At 32.8% G+C, this 25,392-nt stretch overlaps 1 protein-coding gene across 1 annotated transcript in view; it reads right to left on the bottom strand.

The window, feature by feature from the left end:
- Positions 1–21,192, bottom strand: part of LOC133185335 (uncharacterized) — a 39,872-nt gene extending 18,680 nt beyond the window's left edge. The window contains exons 1-10 of the mRNA XM_061320479.1: positions 21,031–21,192; positions 16,052–16,293; positions 15,740–15,915; positions 15,291–15,394; positions 8,682–8,953; positions 8,068–8,229; positions 6,863–6,903; positions 6,570–6,655; positions 6,030–6,225; positions 3,736–3,813 (exon numbers count right to left, since the gene is read on the bottom strand). Of these exons, the coding sequence (XP_061176463.1) occupies positions 3,736–3,813; positions 6,030–6,225; positions 6,570–6,655; positions 6,863–6,903; positions 8,068–8,229; positions 8,682–8,953; positions 15,291–15,394; positions 15,740–15,915; positions 16,052–16,293; positions 21,031–21,144 (1,471 nt within the window). The 5' untranslated portion in view covers positions 21,145–21,192. The remainder of the gene's footprint in view (positions 1–3,735; positions 3,814–6,029; positions 6,226–6,569; positions 6,656–6,862; positions 6,904–8,067; positions 8,230–8,681; positions 8,954–15,290; positions 15,395–15,739; positions 15,916–16,051; positions 16,294–21,030) is intronic.
- Between the last annotated feature and the right edge of the window lie 4,200 nt (positions 21,193–25,392).

The following is a 25,392-nucleotide window of genomic DNA, read 5'->3' on the forward strand; positions in this document are numbered from 1 at the left end:
TAGGGGACCCCCATGTCATGTTCTATACATTTCATTGTAAATCAATCCTGTTATACTTGAGAACATGTTCAAGGAGCTTGGGAAGGGACTCGGTAGAAGGAATTTGTATGGATCTACTATCCCAGACTTCTCTACAGAATCGGGATGACATAGTAATCAAGAAAGCAGACAAAGGCTCTACAGTAGTAGTACTTGATAAGGGGACGTACATGGCGGAGGCCCATAGACAACTCTCAGACGAACGTTTCTATAAGAAACTGGACTCTGACCCTACTAAAGAATTCTCCACCGCCATCACCAAAACTCTTGACGAAATGTTTTAGAAAAACGAGATTGGTATCAACGTCTATGAGACACTCAATCCTATTGACTGTAGACCAGGACAATTTTATCTGCTTCCTAAGATACACAAAGAAGGTATGCCAGGTCGCCCTATAGTTAGCGCAATTGGACACCCCACGGAGAAAATTTCTGAATACATCTTCTGATTTACATTCTCCGTCCACACGTAGAGAATTTGCCATCCTATCTCAAGGACACCACGGACTACATTAACAAGACGCCCTCTACTGGCCTTCCAGATCATACCCTTCTCGTGACTATGGACGTCACATCTTTGTACACCAATATTCCGCACGATGAGGGTATCGAAGCCTGTAGAGAAGTCTGGGATAGTAGATCCATACAAATTCCTTCTACCGAGTCCCTTGCCAAGCTCCTTGAACATGTTCTCAAGTATAACAACTTCATGTTTAATGGAGAACATTACCTGCAGGTTAATGGCACTGCTATGGGTACGGAAAATGGCACCATCTTATGCCAATATTTTCATGGGCAGACTTGAACGCAACTTGCTACTTCAAGCACCATTTAGGCCCCTTAACTGGTTGCGTTTCATTGACGATATAGAGATGAAGTGGGTGGAATGTCGCGAGAGCCTCGAGGCATTCATTTCGTTTGCCAACACCTTTCATCAGTCTATCAAATTTACAGTAGACGTATCTAATTCGAAAAACATATTCCTAGATACTACATCTACCCTGACTGATAGTGAAATCGAGTTCAGTCTCCACACGAAACCCACATATTCCCATCTGTATCTTATGCCAACTAGCTGTTATCCCCCACACACATTTAAGGGTGTGCCTAAGGGTCTAACCACCAGAATTCGGCGCATCTGTTCATCCTCTGCCTTATATCAGGAACAAAGCGGTCTCCTCAAGTCCCACTTATGCAAGAGAGGCTACAATGCCCGAACCGTACAAACTGCTATTGATGAGATGGCGAGACATGACAGGCAAAACCTATTACGCTACAAGGAAAAAGACAATAGCGGCAGGGTCCCTCTGGTAACCACATACCATTCCGTTCTTAAGAACCTCAGCGGTATCCTTCAAAAGAACCTGCCAATTCTCCACTCAAATAAACGAATGGCAGAGGTCTTTAAGGAGCCCCCATTGGCTGCATACAGACGCCCAAGGAACCTAAAGGACATGGTAGTAAGAACCAGATTGGACAATCCATTACCTAACGGGGGCTTTAAAACTTGCTCTGACAAAAGATGTCTTCTCTGTATGCACAGCTCTGACACAGACAGCTTTAAGAGCCCTGTTATAGGCCGCAGCTACAAAATACTACGGAATTTGTCCTGTCAAACAGACAACTGCATTTATCTCATCAGTTGCAAAGTTTGCTCCAAACAGTATGTTGGTGAAACAGGAGAGTCAATAATCACCGTTCTACCATTAGGACCAAAAAACTCAATGAACCCGTTGGTGAACATTTTAACCTTGAAGGTCACAAATGGGAGGACATGACAGTAGTGGTTATTGACCATAATCCAAGATGGACGGACGCTCAGAGAAAAGGCAAGGAAAAGTTCTGGATGCACAGGCTGAAGTCATTCCGCCCTAATGGTATTAACAAACTTAATGACTTCACCAGGATGAACGTGAACTAGACCCAATCCCGGATTGTAACAAACAAGTTCATTCTCTCTATATAATGTAAACTTCACCGTTAATTCGCATTAGCAATTCTGGAACAACCTACCCAAATCTTTACAGCTTACATTTTTGTTTATTTCTTTTATCAGATTTCCAAATTTATAATATATCCAAAATTCATATTTTAAAATTGCCCTTCCATATTATCTTTCATTTCTTTTTATCATGTATAGTTAGGCTATTTTGAGAGAATAAGACAATGTACGATTTACTGCTTGGTCGTAATTAATTAGCGATAATTAATTCGTTCAATTATGTAAATCGCATTTCACCAGAGTACACCCGATAGACCGGACGCAATTCATAGCGCTCCGGATTTCTTTGTTCACAACTGTTTATAAACTTCATATTAAACATGTAATACTGTAAATATTTAGTGTTTGTTAGTTTAGTAGTAGTGCTAGTTGTTTTTGTTTCTCTATTTCCTTTGTTTTTATGACTTCGTCCCGAAAGTTTGACAATTAATATTGTTCGTGTCGTTGGTCATTTTTAGTGCTTTATATAAATTTCCATCCGTGACCTTGTATCTATTTAGTAGATCCGACACTTAGGATATACAGTGTTGTTGGTTTTTAATGCTTTATATATATATATATATATATATATATATATATATATATATATATATATATATATATATATATATATATATATATATATATATATATATATATATATATATACTAGTAGATTCAGTGCAGTAAAATAATATAGTTAAAGTGATACTTAACACATTTTCGTTGTTTGACTAATACAAAAATTAAATCGTTGCAAACGGATGTTGATTATGAGCAGCCAAATAAAAAAAAATCATCCATTATTTTTTCCTTTAGCAAATAACGAATTTTTGATGGAAATCAATGATATTGTCATTGATATTTAAAAAAAAAAAATTATCCATAAATTTTCCTTAGCAAAACAACGAATTTTTGATGGAAATAATTGATATTTTCAACTATAATATACATTGAAACTCTCATAATCACTCACTTTATATCATCTGTGATTTTAACCCTTCTTAGAACTTTATTTTCTTGGCCGAATAAATTTTCATATCCCTCTCTTGATTATGCAACAAATGTTTAGTAATATTTCAAAGAGAGATATGAATATTTATATATTTGAAAATTTATCCAGCTAAGAAAAATCATATTCCCAGAAGGGCTTCATCCTAGGAGGATGGGTTTTTTTCTTGGCTGAATAAATGGTCCTATCTCCCAAACATTCATGCAATAAATTGTTTATCATATGCCACTGTTTTTTTTTTTTTTTTTTACCCCAGATGCATACTAATTTTAAGTGGCATCCATACACACAATTTATATATATGATAAGACAGCAACATTGACCAAAAAATATTGCGTAGATCCTTTAAACATATTATATATATAACATCAAGATGTTTAAAGTCGCCCGCGTGGCGCAGTGGTTAGAGCGTCTGTTCTAGAGTCGCAGAGTAAGGAGCTGATCCTTACGTCGCCGATTCGAATCCACTGCGGGACGTGGAGACCGGTCCTTCGGATGAGACCGTATATAAACCGAGGTCCCGTGTCGCAATAGGTGTTGGCACGAAAAAGATCCCTCATTGCTTAATGGCCCTAAGTGCCGAGTAAGGTATAAATTTGCAGCCCTCCACCGGCATGTGGTGGCGTCTCCATATGAGTGAAAAATTCTCATAAGGGACGTTAACAAGCAAGCAAGCAAGCAAGCAAGATGTTTAAGAACTTACTGACGCGGAAAGTCCAATTACTGGGATCCCACAGAGCAGACGATTCAGCTCCACAACCAGTTACACCTTTGGCAATACCTGGAAAACAGAGTGTATTTCATTTCCGCATTATAAAATTTAAACCTTTCCTTCGAAAAAGATACACACATTGACATCAGTATATGACATTGACCCATTCCCTAAATTAATTTAAAAAACACATAATGCAACGGGCAATATTTGAGGTTTGAATACATTTCAATGCAAGATATATATGAGGGTTGACCCCAAAAAAATGTCACAACTGCTATAAAATCTTTAATAATCGAAAGATTTTCAACAAATCTTTATATACTTATACACCTAAATATTTTGAGTTTTACCTAAAAATTTCATTCAGATATATGCAATAATTCTTAAAATATCAAAATATACACAACGGTGGGTCTCCTCTTTCGCCGCACGACAAGAATGTACCGACGTGGATATACGTTCATCTTGGACACTAATTTTGAATCTGATTGAACATAAGGTTTACACAAAAAGGAATGATTTAGAAATAACATTTGGACAAAGTTCAAATAATTTTAATATTACAATTTTAATATTACAAATCAAAACAAGACGGTTTATAGCAAAATGGCAGTAAAGATTATAAAAAAGAAGCACGTGAGAGGTTAAAGTGATATGCGGATGAACGGAAAATGGGTGTCAAACGTAACGTCATAACGACGTCGGTAAAATTCACACCGTGCGACGATAGACAAAACCTCTTGGTATTTAAAAAAGTACTAGTATTTTATATAATCGAATGAAATTGTTAGGCAGAAATTAAAATTGATAGGAGTAATAGTTTGTCAAACTTTGTTGATAACATTTGACTATTAAAGATGTTGTAGCGTAGAAACATTACTCATGGATCAACCCTTGTATCATTGTTATTTCAATAATTCAATGAACAATGAACTTTACTTTTAAAAAAAGACCTTGATTCAATGCTATGAAGCAATTTAAAGTAATCAGCAACGACATTCAGGAAAGTATCTTGAAAGTTATAGAAGGGTTTTATTCAATATTTTATTCACCAGTGATCTTGACCTTTTAGACACTACTCTGAGTCAAAATCGTACACATTAATGGGTCATATTACAACATTCTCGATTTTGATTTCATTCCAGCCAAAATCTAATTGTGAAAGATTATATCTTATTTACGAAATAAGATAAAATATGAAAAGATTTAAAATATTGTTGAAATCGATATACATTAAACATTTGTTTAAACATTTCAATTTTAGAAATTTCCTGGCAAGCTACGGTTTGAGTAGAAAATTTTGTTTGGACTTTGACGTTAAACTGTAGACAATTATAAAGATAGAATTTGTCAGAAATCAGGGGAACAAAACCATCATATATGTTACAAAAGGCAAAGGTTCTTTTCGTCACTGGCAAATATTCCATAATGATATTTACATTAAACGACAAATAAAAGGACATTTTTGCTCTACTGAACATAGAGCATATTAAAATGATGTTTGTGTGATGAATATAAAGGAGGAAAAAATTAAACACTTTTTAAATAATAAAATTACTCATTTTAGTGTTCAGCGGAAGGAGAAGAGGTTGATCCTATATAACAATATTTATTTCCATTTTTCTTAAGAAAGCATTGTTATAGAGCATGATCGTGATTGTATTACAAAGACTTAGTTTTAAAATCTAACTTTACTTCGTCCTCTGTATGACATTGACTTAACTTTATAAAGTTTATCTCACACAAATGTGAAGTTGACCAACTTGATGCAGGTTAATCCGGAAGGTAGCAATGGCCTATCTATAAAAATTACGGAATAGCTTATTCCTATTGACTTAATTATTTGTATTTAAAAAAAATTAAAAAATAGTTCCAAAATATATTATAAATTGGTAAGAATAAGCAGGCATTAAATCAAAAGATTTCTATTTGTATAATACTATAGTTTATCATATATAATGATAGTATATCATGTATTTATAAAGGATATCCAATGTTTTGTAGTTGAGACGTCACAGATCGTGAATTTGAAAACTATTAATATGAATTTTAACAACAATTTGGAAAAACTTTGGCAGTTTAAGTCTCCATCAGGATGGTTCATTAACTCTCGCTATCTTATAAGAGGCTAAGTAGTATCTGTTTTACATCATTCTTTGTGAAGGGAAGGAAAATCTCGGAATTTGTGGCCCTTTTGATATTTGTTCACAGTGTGAGAAAATATCATTTTCAATAAATAAATAACAGTAGTGTACCATACACAAACAGAAGGAACACTATACCTGGGTCAAGTTTGATATAATAATGAACTTTTTCTTTCAGTTCAAAATCTGGTGTAATGCGGAGTATCCAGTTCCATGAATTGGTGCTATCCAATGAATATACAGCTGAATCACTCTGAGAAACATCTATTTTGGAAATGAGATTACCAGTTTTTGTGTAGAAATAAATGAAGGCTCTTTGGGATGGTTGCACGACCTGAAAAACCAAATTTTCAATTATTATTATATATTATAGATGATGTATGAACTGTAGGTAGAATAACTATGATTTAATCAGAAAGATATAAATAGCAATATGAATAATAAAAATTCTGACTGGTGTCCTGTTATATTTAACATTAGAGTTAATTTGAAGGAAGAAGCATAAAACGTTCATTATGCTTCGAAAAATTTCACATTTATATCTTAGAATCGGGTAAAGTCATTTCAAATTTAATTCGTTCATTGGTATAAGTGCATGATACTAGTATCTACATAAAAACAACAGTAATATTTTCATAATTGTTATCTAGAACACATGAAAAACATTTTTAAAAGTACCTGCAAATCGAAGTTGATAATGAAGAACTTCTGTGTGGGTAGTATTTCTCCAACGGGCTGATAAGATACGATTTGTGGTGGCTCCACTAGGAAAAGTTTGAAAAATGTTAACAATGTTTAAGTTTATTTATGAAAGCATTAGTGGAAGAATATCTGCAGTTTGAGTGCAAGCTTTCATGCAGGAACCAATTCCGTCTTATGCACTCTTTATTCAATTTCAAGTTAGATATATGAACCACTATCTTTATTTACATGTTCATCTAAATAATACATTATAAACGATCTTGATATACCTCCGACAAAAAGCTTGATACAGGTTTTCTCTGACACCAAACTGAAAAAAAATTTCAATAAACTTTTGTCCTCTTTGTCTACATCATTTTTAAAACTATCTAAAATTAGAACGAAAAAAACAACAACAGTATTTTGCACTCGAATTCAAAAATATATCATCTAATTGGAAAACATAATATTCACTCTAGAAATATACTAGTATTCTTCCTCTTCTATAAAACTTTCATCATCATTCATAGATAGACGTACACATCATTCAAAAATATTTTGGAGGAAGCAAAACTAGACAGAAGTTGACACACATACAGACATTTATGCCATAAAGAGAGAAGAATACATTTTAAATCGTACGCATAGACTAAGAATTTTCTATACCCATTGCATGCTTTTTGGTTGACACGCTGTGAAAGTGTTCACTAACCTGTCTGAATCGCTGGCTGCACTAACCTCTCTGAGTCACTAGCAGCACTAATCTGTATGAGTCGCCGACTGCACTAATCTGTCTGAGTCGCTGGCTGCACTAACCTTTCTAAAATTGTTAGCTGCAATAGCCTGTCTGGGTTACTGGTCACACTAACCTTTCTGAGTCACTAGCAGCACTAACCTGTCTGAGTCGCTGACTGCACTAGTCTGTCTGAGTCGCTGGCTGCACTAACCTTTCTGAGTCACTGACTGCATTAATCTGTCTGAGTCACTGGCAGCACTAACCTATCTGAGTCGCTGACAGCACTAACCTGTCTGAGTCGCTAGCTGCAATAAATTGTCCGAGTCACTGGTTGCACTAATTTGTCCGAGTCACTGGAAGCACTAACCAGTCTGAGTCACTGGCAGCACTAACCTGTCTGAGTCACTGGGAGCACTAACCTGTCTGAGTCACTGGCAGCACTAACCTGTCTGAGCCTTTGACAGCACTTACCTGTCTGAGTCACTGGCAGCACTAACCTGTCTGAGTCGCTGAATGCATTAATCTGTCCAAATAACTGGCTGCTCTTTCCTATCTGAGTCACTGGCTGCACTAACCAGTTTGAGTCGCTGGCTGCACTAACCTCTCTGAGTCGTTGGTGAGTCGCTGGCTACAATAACCTGTCTGAGTCACTGGCTGCACTAACCTGTCTGTCACTGGCAGCACTAACCTGTCTGAGTCGCTAGCTGCAATAACTTTTCTGAGTTGCTGGTAGCACTAACCTGTCTGAGTCGCACTAACCTGTCTGAGTCGCTGGCTGTGTAACAGAAGGTGTTTTCACCGGTCTGACTTGGTTTGGGGGTCCAGGTAACATTAATATACCATTCCCTATTTGACATGGCATATTTTTGTAAGGGTGAGGTCGTCAGTCCAGGTGGTGATACAGTGGTTATTTCAGTGATGCTGTAAGAAGTCACAAGAAATAGAGAGAGGGGGGATTGAGAGAGAGAGAGAGAGAGAGAGAGAGCAAAAATACAATACTATATACAGCAAAACATAATTATCTTTAGTATATATAAAAATATTATATTATTTATTGTTTATTAAAGTAGCTATAATATATTCAAGTTTTATATAACGAGAATCAGTGTGAGTTTTGAAACATGTTCTATTCTTGGAAACAAGATGTGTACAATAACATTTAAGCATGCAACAGAATTATAAATGTAAATTAGAATAAAAAATTATAAATACATGTTAACAATGTTACATAATAAAGTATTTTGTTGTGAAAGAGCAAGATTTACTTGAATAACTGACTTCTCTGGTCAGTTATTCAGTTGGTCAGATATAGTCTGTAAGATAAGATTTTCAAGTAAATTGATAAAAGGTATTGTTATAGGATGTAAGCTCACTTTACTCCGTCCGCACCACTCCGAGCTATGACTTGTTCAGTCCAAGTAGAATTTATTGGGATACCGACACATGCACCGTCTAACCGTGTTGGCATTATAAACTTCGGTTTGTCTTGGCAAGGTTTATCAGAAGAGAAAACGTTTACAAGGAACTGAAGGGAAACACTACTAAGCGCATGCGTTGAGTTTAATGGACTGAAGTCCTCAATTTGAATTGCGACAGCGTACCAGCCAGTTTTGTATTTGGCAATGTATGAAATCTCGCATCTTTTCTGAAAAAAAAATGACAAGTTTACTTTTATTGATTATAATACTGTGTTCATTGAGGCTTATATTTAGCAGATTAGTTTGATAAATTCACTTAACGTTCCTAAATAACCATAGATTAGGGTGTATATTTTTACAGATATAGTCTGTTACATGTAACTTCCTACAGTATTACGATGACAAAATACCCATCACTCACCTTAGTCACCTTAGCTTTTAGAAATAAATATTTACATACTAAACTCATTGTTGTTAAGTTACTCTTGATTAGAAGATGTGAAATATTTTTGCGTTTATACGTAACATGTCATTGTAAAATCGTAACCCACTCGCCCTACCTCAGCGGCAATGATTTAAATGAGCTGAATTTTCAATGCATTGGAATGTTTATATTATAGAGTTATGGAATGGGTATGAGGGAAATAACAAATTTATGGTTCCCCAAGGGAGGAAACTATTTCCCGAGTCGGCGAAGCCGCCGAGGGAAATAGTTTCCTGTCGAGAGGAGCCATAAATTTGATATTTCCCGAGTACCCATTCCATAACTGTTTTATTATACCGAAACAATCATGGGAGATTTATTAAACTAGAGACTCGGACATTTCTTAAAACAATATAGAGGCATTCAAATAATCACAAATGCATGTGATTAAAAATATTGTAAGATAACTAATGCATCAATACTGAGGAAAATGAAATTATTAAAAAATATAAAATAATTTCACTGACACTTCGAAGGATTATCGTTGTCTTCATTTTGCTAGAATTCCAGTATGATTTTGACATTGCATGTCGAAATGTTTTGACGACATAGTTACATTGCTATTAACATTACGTCACAGACTCGAGATTCCTTGAACGCTCCGCCCACTGATCATTTTAATTGGTTAAAATTACTAATAAATATTCATGAGGGAGTAGTCCCAGGGAGTAGCTCCGATTTTTCCGGAAGTAGTCCTCCTATGAGGGAAATAGTATCTTCTCGGGGAAATAGACAGTTTTATGGTATTAATTTTATATAGAGTAATAACAGTAGAGGTATAATAAATAAATATGTCTACTTGCAGCTCTTTTATTCTTGAGAATATATAGATGCTCAATAGTTGCCCTCTGCATATATCCATATGTCTAATTTTGTTCCCTCAGTGTCCCTACCATTGACTCAAACTCAAAATTTCTGTGAACAATACAAATTGTAAACAGAGCAAGACACCGACCCCTAGAACCAAGAGTGGGGATTAGGAACCACAGAGGAATAAGCGTTCTAGTCAACAGAGCACACCCGCCGTGAACCCTCTGTATTGATCAGGTAAACAGAGTAATCCAGAGTTAAATATTATAAAAATAATGACTCGAAAATTGATAAAAATATGTCAGTCAAAATGCGACTTGAAGGTTATTCCGGTGTTGTAGAGTAGGGTTTCCCCCATAGCCAGCTTTCCCCCCGCAATCTGTACTCTAGAGTAGGATTTACCCCTAAGGAAAAAATCTCACACCAGAGCCAAATTTTCCCCTATTTCTTTCTCAGAGTAGGATATACCCTCTTTTATCAATGCTTATATAATATCGACAATATTTTGGCTAAAAGTTTATATAAAAGTCAACTGATTTTTAATAGAAATATGAATGTTTTCGACTCAAAAATAGTCAAACTTAGTTTGAAAGCTAAGAATATATAATTCAAATCATTGAGCTTCAACTCGAAATTTTAACTTATAGGAAATATACTGTGATATGTATTGTGGCTCCCTCTATTGACAGCTACTTAAAGCTATGATACATACCTTAATTCATGATGTATACTGTATTAATATATTTTGTTGAAAACACTTGTATTCAGGGATTTTTTAAAAATTTGAAACATCTTGCCAAAGGACAAAATTATTATTGTTTAGAAGGAGCTTAGTCCGGGCCCCATTCCTGGCAGTTGCCTTATTTTATTCTAGATGTTAGCGTTTATATGTTGTTATAGATTAGGATGAGAGAAATAAACTGAAAAAAACCTTATAGGACATTGTATAATAAGTCACTCAACATCCTCTATCGGCGCACAGGTACGTGTTTGTTCACAAACTTTAAAACGTTGATCAGGCCACCTTTAGTGATTTAATAATTTGTTTGCTCTTAAGGGCCCAGTGTTTTATCTAAGAGTTTATCCTTTTTAACAACGAGTGAATGAACAAATTCTAAAATTTGTTTTATCGATGAGTTCCACATACCATTTTGTGAGTATCTGAATCGAATTGTTCTTTCAGGGAAAAAAGGGAAATAAAACCAAAAGCAAATCAATAAAGAAACACTGCTTTTGCAAGCCGAAGCATAAGTATGTCCCCTCGATCCCAGCGGTGTAATACTAGTATTGAATTTGAAAGCAGAGAGCAAATACTCTCTTGTAGTTTTGAAAAATTTCATTTTTTTTTTGTTAGAAATAAATTGTATGGCAATATTGTAAATATTGTAAGTTGTATGGCAACGGTTTTTTTTTATATTTACAAACCAGAATCTTGGAGAGACAATTACAATATACGCCTTAATATTATGTACATTTAGTTTGAAATACAAACTGGAGAAAATTGAAAAAATCCATTTAAATAAAATTCTTTGTGTCCATGGATAGAGTTAAAAATTTGTCTCCAACCGATTATATTGTACCAATGTTTTAGAAACCAGTTTGATCAGATGAACAGAATAAGATTTTATTGCTTTAAGAGAATTGGTTGAGCAGTAATTTAAAAAAAAAAGTGATTTTGAATTTTCAATTTTCATACTTTGTATGTTTCAATGGAGCTGGTAGCCATTTTGAAGAAGGGACACTTGTAACAATGCGTCCCCCTCCCCCACATACGGAAGTACAGCCATGATATTTTACTGGGGGGAAATTTACTTTGGAGGAAATCACACTCAACTATTGGTGTACAGTAGGATTTCCCCCATATCCAGTTTTCCCCCCGGACTCTGTACTCTACAGCAGGATTTCCCCCGAGGGGAAATCTCACACCAGAGCCAAATTTCCCCCTCTTTCTATCTCAGAGAAGGATTTCCCCTCTTTAATCAATGCTTAAATCATTGACAATTAATATGTCAATAGTTTTTATGAATGTCAACTGTTTTTTAATGAAAATATGAATGTTTTCGACTCAAAAATTTTTGAATTTAGTATGAAATCTTAAAATAAAGAGTTCAAATCATTGGGTTTCAACCCAAAATTTTAACTTATAGGAAATTGTAAATAAGTCACTTAAAAATCTAAGTTTCGATGTTTCAATACCCTCTCTTGGCGCAGCAGTACGTATTCGATCACAAATTTTTCAATTATATCAGGACACTTTTAGTGATTTGACAATTTGTTTGCCCTTCAAAGGCACAGTATTTCGTATTTCATCTATGGATCCATCTTTTCTACAAAGATTGTGCGAGAAAATTCTAAAATTTATGTTAATGTCATGCACATACCATTTTGTGAGTATCAAAATATTGTAGTTCTTCAAAGGAAAAAAAAAAGACAAATCCATAAACACAACAGTACAAGAAACACTGCTTGCATAAGTGGAAGCATAAGTATGTCCCCTCTGTTGCAACCACTATTGAAATAACGTTCACTATTGAAATAATTATTTCAATAGTGGTTGAAAGTTCATTTCAAAACTAAACACAGGTTGCAACCTCTATTGAAATAACGTTCACTATTGAAATAATTATTTCAATAGTGGTTGAAAGTGCATTTAAATCAAACACAGGTTGCAACCACTATTGAAATAATGTTCACTATTGAAATAAAAATTTCATTAGTGATTGAAATAAAAATATTATTGAAATAACCCCACTTTTGAAAACAAAAAATATATAAAGATAAATTTTTCATTATGTTTCGCAACATAATGAATTAATTTATTGAGTTTAAAATATGAAATGTAATTCTATGTTTTAATTTCTGTCCAGAAATACTATTAATACACGGATGTCTGTGATTTAAGTGATCTAGTAATTTTAAGTAATTTTATTATATAAGGTTCATAATTTCTATTAATTGCGGAAAGTAACAGTTTATAAAAACAGATAGTTTTTAGAATATCTACATACAAAGAAAGAAGAAATCTATGTAACGACTATGAATACAGACTCTCTGATGATAATATGGTTATTCTTAATCAATAGGATATATAATAGAAGTAAATTTTCGCTTATATAAAATCAAAATCAACTATTCGGGAAAACTAAGTATAAGCATTATTACATAAGAGGTTGCTATTTCAATAGTGGTTACACGTATAAAACCGCTGTTGAAATAATATAAACTATTGAAATAATTATTTCAGTAGTGATCACTATTTCAATAGTGGGTACATTGTTGCAACCACTACTGAAATAGTGACTATTGAAAAAGTTGTTTTAATAGTAGATGTTATTTCAATATCGGTAGTGTTTATGCACCCGTTATTGAAATAACGATCACTAATGAAATAATGATTAATTCAGCAAAAGCTTGCCTATAATATTTGCATGCTTTGTTTGAATTTAAGGTATGTCAGTTAAATAAAAAAAAATGTCCTTGTATTTATGGTAATTTATAGAAAAGAAAGGAATACATAAATTTACACGTCATATTTTAAACTCAAAAAATATTATATATAATTTAGTAAACGTAATGAACAAATATATCCTTATGTTTTTTGCAATTGTAGGTCTATTTCAGTAACTATCAAAATAATCATTTCAATTACTACTGAAATCTTCATTTCAATCGCTATCGAAATCTTTATTTCAATAGTGAACTTATTATTTAACACAATTAGTGAACTTATAGTTAACTTATTTCAATAGTGGTTGCAGCCTGGTTTAGGTTTTTAAATGCATTCAAAACCTCTATTGAAATCATTGTTTCATTAGTGAACGTTATTTCAATAGTGGTTCCAATCTGTATTCGGTTTTGAAATGCATTTTCAACCACTATTGAAATAATTATTTCAATAATGAACGTTATTTCAATAGTGGTTACAACCTTTGTTTGCACTCTCAACCACTATTGAAATAATTATTTCAATAGTGGTTACAACCTGTGTTTGGTTTTGAAATGCACTCTCAACCACTATTGAAATAATTATTTCAATAGTGAACGCTATTTCAATAGTGGTTACAACCTGTGTTTGGTTGTGAAATGCACTCTAAACCACTATTGAAATAATTATTTCAATAGTGAATGTTATTTCAATAGTGGTTACAACCTGTGTTTGGTTTTGAAATGCACTCTCAACCACTATTGAAATAATTATTTCAATAGTGAACGTTATTTCAATAGAGGTTACAACCTGTGTTTGGTTGTGAAATGCACTCTAAACCACTATTGAAATATTTATTTCAATAGTGAATGTTATTTCAATAGTGGTTACAACCTGTGTTTGGTTTTGAAATGCACTCTCAACCACTATTGAAATAATTATTTCAATAGTGAACGTTATTTCAATAGTGAAACAACCTGTGTTTGGTTGTGAAATGCACTCTAAACCACTATTGAAATAATCATTTCAATAGTGGTCGTTATTTCAAAAATGGTTGCAACACCCCTCGACGCTAGCGATGTATTATTGGATTTGCAAGCAGAGAGCAAATACTCTCGAAAATTTAAGCAAAATTTTGAATTTTTAGCAATAAATGACCTATTTTTAGTTCCATGGCAATATTTAAACACCAGAATTTTGGAGAGACACTTATATACATGTAGTTTGAAATACGACTGAAGAAAAAAGATTGACCAGATGAAAAGAGTAAAATTTTAATTCTAAAAAAAAAAAAATCTTTTGGACGGTTACTGAAAAAAAGAAGATTTAATTTTCATTTTTCATGCTTCGTATGTTTCAATGGAACTGGTCGCTATTTCGAAGAAGGGACACTTGTAATATTATGTCCCCCCTTCCCCCTCACACACAATGATATTTTTTTGGGGGGGGGGGCGGGGGTAGGCTCTTGGGGAAATCGCACTCTATAAACAGAGTAGGACCCCCCCCCCCCGGGAAATTGAATCTGGTGTGGGATTTCCGTAGGGGAAACCCTTCTGTACAGTAATCTTTTCGTGGGGGAAATCCTACTCCAGAGCCTATTTTCAGGTGCCAAAATCCTACTCTAGAGCCAGTTTTCCGGGGGGGGGGGGTTTAAAGGGGAAAACCTACTCTACAAGACCGGTATTTACAAGCATACGTACGTACACCGTATTACAATTGCAAAATACCTTTCGTAATTCAAAGTACAAAACTTTAAGTTGTACAGTAAAACCGGACAATATCTTACAGTTCATATCAAATCCAAGTTTATAGTGCAAATTCAAGCTTTTTTAGCTGATATTCTTACCTCGTCAAGGAAGGAATTTGGAAAGGAACGACAGACTCCACCGCATTCCCTCTTAGAGGATTCCGCCCATCTACATCGAACTGTGTCATTATCTTTGTCATAAACTGAAATTTGTTCGAAAAATTCACATATTTATTCTGGAGATGACAAGTATTTTGACTAATATATACGAGGGCCGTTCAAAAATTACGCGGACTCTGCTATTATTTAATTTTACTGACGTAAATTAATAACTATGAAATTTTTACAGAAACATATCTCTTTATGATTTTTGTAAAATTTTGGAACAATTTTTTGATAATCGTACATGTATCGGAAATCTTATAAATGTGATATTTTAGATGAAATTTATGATACGCTTGTTGGAAATTACAATGTGCAAGTAAATATGAGTGAGGGTCTAGTTGTCAGTTTTCTGCATTTTTTCCGCAGAAAATTAAAATACATACCTGGGATAGTTATGTTGTGCTCACATCCGTGCTGTAGGCGTATGATCGGAGGCATAGCAGAGACGGGGGATGAGTTAATTTTACCGGTGTCACGTCTCCGGTTTAGGTCAACTGTTGTGCGCATTTCCCAGTCTCCACCCCCAGATACAAGCGATATCCAATCTCCTCCAGTAAATCTGATAAAGTTTATATATAAATGAAACTTGTGCTACATGTCAAAAGATAATGGCTCAAACACTGAGGCTGAATAAAAAAAAAAATATTTTTAGGATATGGAAATACGATATATTATAATTGGCTAGTCATACGCACCCAAATTGAGCAGCTTTATCCTGAAAAGTGTGTGTAAAGCTGCGTTCCCCCTGTGTCCAATCTTCCTGTAAACTAAAATCGGTGCAAACGATTCCGACATCTGAAATCGTTTGAGAAGAGCAATCAAAACACACCACATTTCCAAGATTAGCAATGATATCACCGTCTTCAATAGTTGTCCTATCACACCTTGTTAGACTGCTGTAAGTACGTCTCCATGCCATCCGGAATGTAATTATGACCTGGAACATAGAATATGTGGAAAATATTCTAGCAAATTTTATTATTATTTTTATACTATATATGAGATTCAAATGTCATGTTCATTTCACATATAATGAACAAAAATTTAAGAAGAAAAGACACCTTTGTAGTGGACTTTCTACATTTAATTTGGCTGGAACTCATACAAAATTCAAATAAACACATTAAACCTTCTTAAGAATGATTTTCAGCCATTCAAACTTCAGAAGATGTTTATTTAAAAATCACTTAATCACTTCCTAGATTTTTTCATTTTTTTGTTATGATCCTTAAGAATATTTTTTTATAATATTGGATTTAAATGCCTGAAATAAAACATTTGGAAAAAAACATTTCCCCGGATATTCAGCCAACTCAAAGCTCTGTTAAGGATTATGTAGCTAGGTGAAGTTACCTAATAATCAGGTTTTCCTACTGTAAAATCACTTGAAAATATATCATTTAACTTAGAGGATATGATTTCATATGACGAAAATTAAACCCTCCCAAACGTTAGAAACACAAATTTAGTTGTAAAAATTAAGTGACCTTAATGAACCGTCACGTCAAATGTTGCAAATAGCAAGAAACATTGCATTTTTGCAGAAATCGAGATCAGATCTAAAATTGCCTTCATAAAAGTTTGGTCACCAGTAATTGATAAGCATAGGCATGATGAATGATTGATTGTATGTTGTTTAACGTCCCATAAGAGAATTTTTCATTCATAAAGAGACGTCACCGTATGCCGGTGAACGGCTTCAAATTTAGAACTATACTCAGCATTTAGGCCATTGAGCAGTGAGGGTTCTTTATCGTGCCAACGCCTACCGTGACACAGGACCTGTGTTTTTAATGTCTCATCCAAAAGACCCTTGATTGACTTTAACTTCTAGTGCAGGGCGCTTGGTGAAGGAACAATCACTACGTATATTTACGTCTTAGGTTTGACGCGGCGAACGATAATCGAACCCGGCCTCCCGATCACTAAACGAGAGCCCTACCACTAGGCTGCTGTGACGGCAGCATAGGCAAGATTTTAAGTAAATAAATCAAAAAGAAAAGAAAGTTAAATGAAAAAGCAATCTGAATTTGTTTCGTTAACTTAAATTTTTTGGGGAAAAAATACATTATTGAAGCAAAGACTGTTTTAAACCTTTCCTCAAATGTATTGATACTATCATCCATTTTGTATCTCTGCAAATATAAATTGTTAATTGATACACCTTGTATGGAGGTTGTGATTAACTGAAGACAGTTTTCAGACATTTGATTTTTAGTGGGTTTGGCCCTACATTGTCACTATCTCTTGATTTTGCATCGTGCAAACAAACCAAACAAATATCTTAATATTTCAGTCCGATAACTTTTTTTTCATGCTTTAGCGTGTGTCTTTAAACATGCAAGTCTTTTTATTTACATTTCTTCCCCGAGTAATATGCTCAACAATTAAAGTTTGCTTTTAGATTCAATATGTATCTTGTAAATGGCCCTGATATGGTGAAAAAACACATCGCTCAATCTTCTTTTAATTAATTAGAATTTTTCTAAGGAATCAACATTGGTGTTGTACAATCGTACATATCAATAATCCTCACACACGCGCGCGCACACACCCACACAAATATTCAATAAAATATTTCTCCTTGGTATAGGGATAAAAAAATTCCAGATTTAAATAAAAAACTCAAACTTTAATATATAGCGCAATAGATTAACGTTTGAGTTTTTCATTTAAATGTGGATTTTATATATATATATAAAATATGCTCCTTGTCGTGAAATCTGTAGATAATTCAGTGTGTAAATAATAATGGCCTAATAATTAGTTTGAAAAACGTCAGTCAGCATTTGGCATTTGACTATGATTGGTTGTATTTGCTGACAAGGTCATTGTATAGATGCATACATTACTGTGAATTTAAGGACTTTCAATATGAGCACATTTAGAAATAAATTATCTTTTTATTCAACAGGCCCAGGGATCATGAAACATCTTAAGCCTAAGTCGAAATTTTTATGTTGTATTAAAATATTGTAGTTGTCAAAAAGACCAAAACTGAAATATTTTGTAATGTTACACTCAACAACATGCAATATTTATATAATATTGCTTACAAAAGTTTTGTTATCTTCAAATTAAGAGAATAATTCAATAATTAATTAATATTTTAGTGGCGATTGAAAATTTGACTTAAGTCTAAGACTGTTTCTTGATTCTGGGGCCAGGTATCTTCATCAGATCCTGATATATAGGGTAAACGTGATGTTTTGGACTTTTAGGCCTCTATGGAGCCCGTGAGGATCCTTGGAACTAAATTCAAAATTTCAAAAAATTCATTGCACATCTACATAATTAGGCCAATCATATGCAGAGTTGTTTTACTTGCTACGTCTAATCATGTCGGAGAAAAAGCCAGGATTGGGATATACTGATCCTGTTTTGGTTAGAAAATATTCATTTATGGGGGTTTAATATCAATAATAGTTCTAAAATATAAAAAAAAATAATCATGATTTTTTCCTTCAGACGTCTTAAAGAAATTTCAAAATTATAATGCTTCTAGAACAAACTTATATTTAGTTTTGTTCCTCACATAGTACAGAGAGGGGCTTAAAACTATTTTTTTTCCCCAAAAGTTATTAGTTTAAACTTTATTTCATTTAAATAAGTCATCATATGTACACAATAAATAATGACATACAGGATTCGGAAACAAGTTGTTACAACTTATATTAAACCGTTTCCTTAAATTAATTAATTTTCAATTATGAATATAGTACATTTGCCCCTTTTGCATGACAAATATAATAGAAGCAATAATTAAAAAAAAAAAAAACAAAAAACAAAAAAAACCCAGAGTGAATGGAAGAAAAAAAAATGAGCTAAAAATGAACAGATATTTGGAAAGATATCATAACATGGGTTCATTCAATTTTATATATAACAATTTGAAGGTAAGAAATAATCAGTCGTACTATCAAAATTTAACAATTGAACAATACGACCACAAAATACTGTTTTCAGACCTGTGTTATTTTTTGTATCTATAAGACTGTGTAATTAAGTTTCCATGTCAAATGAAATTATCTGCAGTATTGTACATGGGGTGTTTTACGAGCGTACTTGTACATTATTGCGCAGACCTTTTCAGGAGGTCTAAATATTTATAAAATTAAATATGGAGATAACTACGGAAGCCCAATAGTGCAAACCAAAACTAAATAAAAAATAGACAACGAAATTATTAAATAAAAAAAAAAAATTGAATGAAAATTGAAATCATTAAATAAAAAAACGAAATTACAAAATAAAAAAGGAAAATTATTAACTAAAAAAAACGAAATTATTAAATAAAAAAACGAAATTATTAAATAGAAAAACGAAATTACAAAATAAAAAAACTAAAACTAAAACACAGAATTTAGATGTGCATGGTAAGGGCGTGAACCCATGCATCATTCCATAAAGCGCACGCACGTGTTATAAAGCATCACTTAGTAATTCTGAATTTGGTCTCTAGAGTTACTGGCCAATTCATCAGACTGGTCAAAGTTCACATTAATGTAAGATAAACACATAGATCTAAGCATATTAGATAACCAAAGAAAAAATTCTCCCCTATTGTGATTGTCTACTCCATCTGGTTATGTTATCAATAATGGCATAGCTGAGTGTAAATGCAAATATTATCAAACTTGTTTTAATATCGAAACAAAATCAGGTCTATTGAATTAATGCTTTATAACACCTGCGCTTTATGGAATAATTCATGGGTTCACGCCCTTACCATGCACATCTAAATTCCGTATTTTAGTTTCATTTTTTTTTTATTTTAAAATTTCGTTTTTTATTTAATAAGTTGGGTTTTTTTTATTTTATAATTTTGTTTTTTATTTTTCACTCTCGATTTTTATTTAATAACGTTTTTTATGTAATAATTTCGTTTTTTATTTAGTTTTGGTTTGCACTATTGGGCTTCCGTAGATAACGAACAGTATTCAAGCTCACAGTCCATTTAAACAATTGCAAATCGAGAGCAGAGCAAATGATTTTTGAAATGTACAAAAATCATATCATATAAAGGTGTGCATATAGCGTTTACTGAGTTCATTGTCAACATAAGGTACCTGTCATATACAATGAAGTTAGTATTAGTGAAAAGAACTCACTGCTGTAGTCCTACATTGGGAAAAGACATGAAATCATATATTCAATTACTTCATTTTGGTCAAATGTAAATCTTAGGAATGCTTCAATAAAATTGTCATTTAACTTACTCTTTAGTACAGATCAAAGCAGGTCACTCCTATTGCCTAACGCTACCTTTGAAATAAAAACTCTTGAGAATTCATTTTCAGTTGTGTTGTAAAAGTACGTTCAGGTGTTAAACATTTACGCATTGTCAGAAAGTTGTACGTTATCTATATTTAAGTTCCATGGTTTCATTTGCGCACGTTACATGCATATTATTACTCATCACACATGAAGTTTACTGTATCGTTAGTGATGTAAATAAATGCTACTACACCCATAATGTTAACTAGGTTTATGTGTCCTTGAGTGAAAGCTTAATATTGGCGTATCTCATGTTGTATTTCTTCGTGAGTATTATTGAATGATTAATGCGATGTTCATGCAACAATGCTGCACGTTTTTTGTTCGCTTATTTTGTAAAATCTAACACACTTTATACCTACTAAGACTTTATAACAGAATGTAACTTTGCACTCACTTCATTCTCGTTGTTTGTCGGTTTCCACATTAAAATTCCTCCACGGAAATGTGTCCCCTCTGCCGTTTGAGGTAAGATCCAAAGTATAAAAAAGAGCTGAAACCAAGAAACCATTGTCCTATTATTTCCCAAAAGATCTTTTACATCATGTCCTTTCTTCTCTACATTCCTCTGTTTTCAGTTTTATTCATTTACGAAGCTCTGGAGGAAGAAAACACAAACACTTGTGATGTCAGGGTTTCGGTTTCGGTAGTACGCTTCGCGGGTTTTAACAGGTGTACCCATAGCGATTGAACATATTTAAGGTATTTTTAAAAGGTTGACTTGGGCAAGAAATTTACACGCTGACCAGAAAATGCAACTTCTCGTAGTGATAAGGAATTCAAACCTGACGAGTCAATGTTAATTAATAAAACCATTGTTAATTAATAAAACCATTTCTTATTCCGTGTTTTCAAAACATTTCACTTTCTAAAAATAATGTATACTGTAAAGTTAGCATATTTAAATAAATATCTTTTTTTTTCTTTCGAGTGTTTTCAATATCGGTATTAAATTATGAATGGTATTCATTGAATCATACTCAATTGAAATATTAATCCAGAAAAGAAAAATAAATCCAGTTTTCATATAATGAGTTTATTTTTCGGTACAGGATTCCTCTAAGGAGGTAATGTTTCCAAAACAGATCAGTATTTAACAGTATCATCTGACTTGTCGAAGGTCCTTTTAGAGAAAAACTCGTAAACAGATCAGAGCCACTGAATTTAATCCTGGTCTATTTATTTAGGGCGAAGATAAGGTATAGTGCCTTCACTAACCTTGCAAAACCGATGAAAAGTCATTTTCTTTAATAAGGAAGAATTTCACCATAAAGAATATGACTTCTTAGTAGTCGAGAAGTTTGTTTGATTCGTATAAAGGTTCATGTATTTGTGAAGTTGTGGCGTTTTGATATTTAGATTATTACAGAAGAGATAAATGATTTAAGAATGTTGAAATAATTTTACTTTTACTATTAAGATATTTAAAACCTGAGTAACATATGCCTTTACATTTAAAAGGGCCTGGACACAGTTGCATTGGGTTACATTTTAATTTTCTATGCTTATTCAAAAAATAAAACCAGTTTAATGAATTGAACTTGCATGAATATTCTTAGAGTTAAATGACAACGACATTCTTCTTTACATCATGTCAAACATCTGTGTTTGTAAACAGGACACGAGTTCTGTTATTGTTAAATGTTATTGTTTCATGGGTGTGTTCTATTTGTTTAACTCTGCACGCATCACTGAGCACGGACTGACAATACTGGTGAGTTGGTTTTGCTTTCTCACATTTTTACTCTGAATTTTCTGGATTATAGTTTTTAATATTTTTCATTAATACACAACGAAGTTTTTACTTTTCTTAAGTATTAAGAATAAAGTTTACTCTGTGAAAGTGAAAGGGTGTGTCAATCAAACGCGTCCTGAAATTCGGAGTTTCAATAATTTCCAGATAGAAGACGTTTCTGAACATGCTTTTATTATATTTCCGTGTGAAACGCTCTAGTTACATAAAAGTCATGATATTATACAGAAAATTTGGGAAAATATTAACTTCAAATCTGTGTCCAGGCCCCTTTGAATACAATTGTTACCTTGATATTTAGAAATGATTATCAATTTACCGTTTCTCTTATTGCCCAGCATTCAACCTATAATAATAAAAATCATTAGAAACAAAACCTTAAAAATGAGTAACTAGAAAATTCTCTGCGAAAAATTGTTTCTGATATCCATAGAACATCAATCCAAAAGGCATGCACATCTAGTATATAGTGTCAGATACTAACTTTTTAATTCCTCAAAATGCATGTATCAAAAAAGGTCGTGCAAAGGCAAATATTTTAATATAATTTTTGTTCTTGCTGTCAAAAGAAAAACAAACATGTACTATTTATTTATGGCGTCTTCTGTTCCTCCTTTTTAAATGGGTACATATTTACTATTAGATATTTCAATCAAACAAGCCATCAGAACAGTGACAAGGAGGTTTAATTTCCTATTGATATCAATATTACTCTGTATAAAATTCACATGCAATTTAAGTAGAAACAGATCAACATAACAATATACTATTAGAAGAAAATGCATTATCAAAGGAAAATAAATTGTATCCGGACAAGTAAAATGATTGTGCAGACCCCCCCCCCCCCCCGTACCCCCGTAATGTTTCAATTTTAACAGGGAAGCATTAGTGCAGGCCAGGAGCAAGATATGATGCATGGTATATTGAACAACATTGGAAAAAGGAAAACAAAACATTCAACATTATCTTGAGAATAAAACATGTTAGATGATGTCAATGTCAAAACTAGTAAAAATTAACAAACACAAAAGATTGAACGTTATTTGATTTAAAGAGGCTGGGGGGTTGTGGCCATTTTTAGACTATATTGATCTCCTTTAGAAGAAGAGCTCCATATGAAGATATAGAAAATGATCAAATTTTAAAACTAAAATTTTTGAAATTTTTCTTTGCCAAATGATAGTTGACAGCTTAAGATATCATATCTAAAAAATTAAGTTAAATCTGGTGGTTAATTTGTGGTTAATTTGTTGACCCCCCAGCCTCCTTAAAACACAAAAATGTAAACATGAAGGGTGTAACGATTATTAGATTAGAAAATAAGTAGAATGGGGGCCCAATAAGTCATGTCATTTTCTGCCGAAAACAGAGGTACAGTTACTAGACATCATATAAGCAGCTTCAAGTATTGAAGATATTATTCATATGCTCAGAATTGTGCATTTGATTTAGATGAAGAAAAATGCTATCGAATGCACTATCTTTACAAATCCCTTTAAACAAACTACCAATTCATTGTAAGATGATGACTATGTTGATACCCTGTTTTAGTACTTTATAGTTGCGATATTCTTGAAAGATGGTTTTGTAATAATTAATTAGTTGTACATGTAGAGCGTTAAATAAACTTAAGGAACAGTTGTCCTATAATAAATTAGTTGCACATGTAGATCAATGAGAAAACTGGAAGCACAGGTGTCTTCTATTTCTTTTATTTCAAAATGTTGAATACTGTTACTAATCCGAAAACTCTGGCAAATCTGAGTGATGGCCTAAAAAGTTAAATAAGACATGTATAGTAGAAGGTGCTTAACACACATATAATAAAATATACTAATATAATATACTATGATATAATATACTACACTATAATATAATATAATAAATATAATATAATATAATATAATATAATATAATATAATATAATATAATATAATAATAAATATAATATATTATAATATTTACATATTTAAATTTCCGTGTCCGAGATAAAACTACAAATATTAAAAAATGCTTGATTTCTACATAAAACTACTGGTTCATTGATAGGCATGGTTTAAAAGAAAATCACGTGCGGGGCGGGAAACAGAGAATGAGAAGTAGGCGGGGCTTGAAGCACGTGAATTAACAGAATCAAGAGCATGTTAATTTAAGGAAAAATTGTCAGATTTTTTGGTTTTTATGATGATGATCATGCAATTGGCTTGTGTGATAATTTAATGAATGAACGCTTTCGTAGTTTATGCAAATTATCACGCAAGCCTTTTGTTTGATCACATCATAAAATCAAAGAATTAGACAGTTATTCCTTAAATATAATATAATATAATATAATAGAACAGAATATAATGTAATGTAATATAATATAATATAATATAATATAATATAATATAATATAATATAATATAATATAATATAATATAATATAATATAATTAGGGATGTCAACGAATATTCGAGTACTCGACTATCGTTCGATCATACCGACTATCGACTAAAAGTTTTTTAGTCGGTTATTCGTTAAAAATTTGCTACTTATAATAGCGATATCAATTTCAAGGTTAAAAAAGTTGATTTATTTACGTATCAGTGTTCAGTGTTCTCGTGAGTAAAACGCAGGGAAAGACTTAACCGGTCTTCGTTAATTGTTCAAAGATTTTTTTTGTTCGGCAAACATGCATTGGCATACTTTCAAAGATGTCATATCCAAATTGTAAAGTTTCAGCCTGCAATTCTGTAAGATTTCATATAATGCAACTATCAATTAATAAAGAATAATTAAACAGCTGTTACATATTTGTAAATACATGTAAATTGGGGGCCAGTTATGAGCGTAATTTAAAGGTGTTTCTTTCTGATATTAAAATCAATCATTTTAATATTGTGTTGTTTGCAAAAAATCTCATAATTAAAATTTATGGCTAGCTCTCTTTGTTTTTATAAGAGTTACGTTTTAATTGTTTAACAATCACGGGTCACTGACAAGACACATTCAAATGGCTTCAGG

The sequence above is a fragment of the Saccostrea echinata genome, unplaced genomic scaffold (assembly GCF_033153115.1).
Source record: "Saccostrea echinata isolate AGI-Se365-2 ecotype Australia unplaced genomic scaffold, CSIRO_AGI_Sech_v1 ptg000012l, whole genome shotgun sequence".
Classification (NCBI taxonomy): Eukaryota; Metazoa; Mollusca; class Bivalvia; order Ostreida; family Ostreidae; genus Saccostrea; species Saccostrea echinata.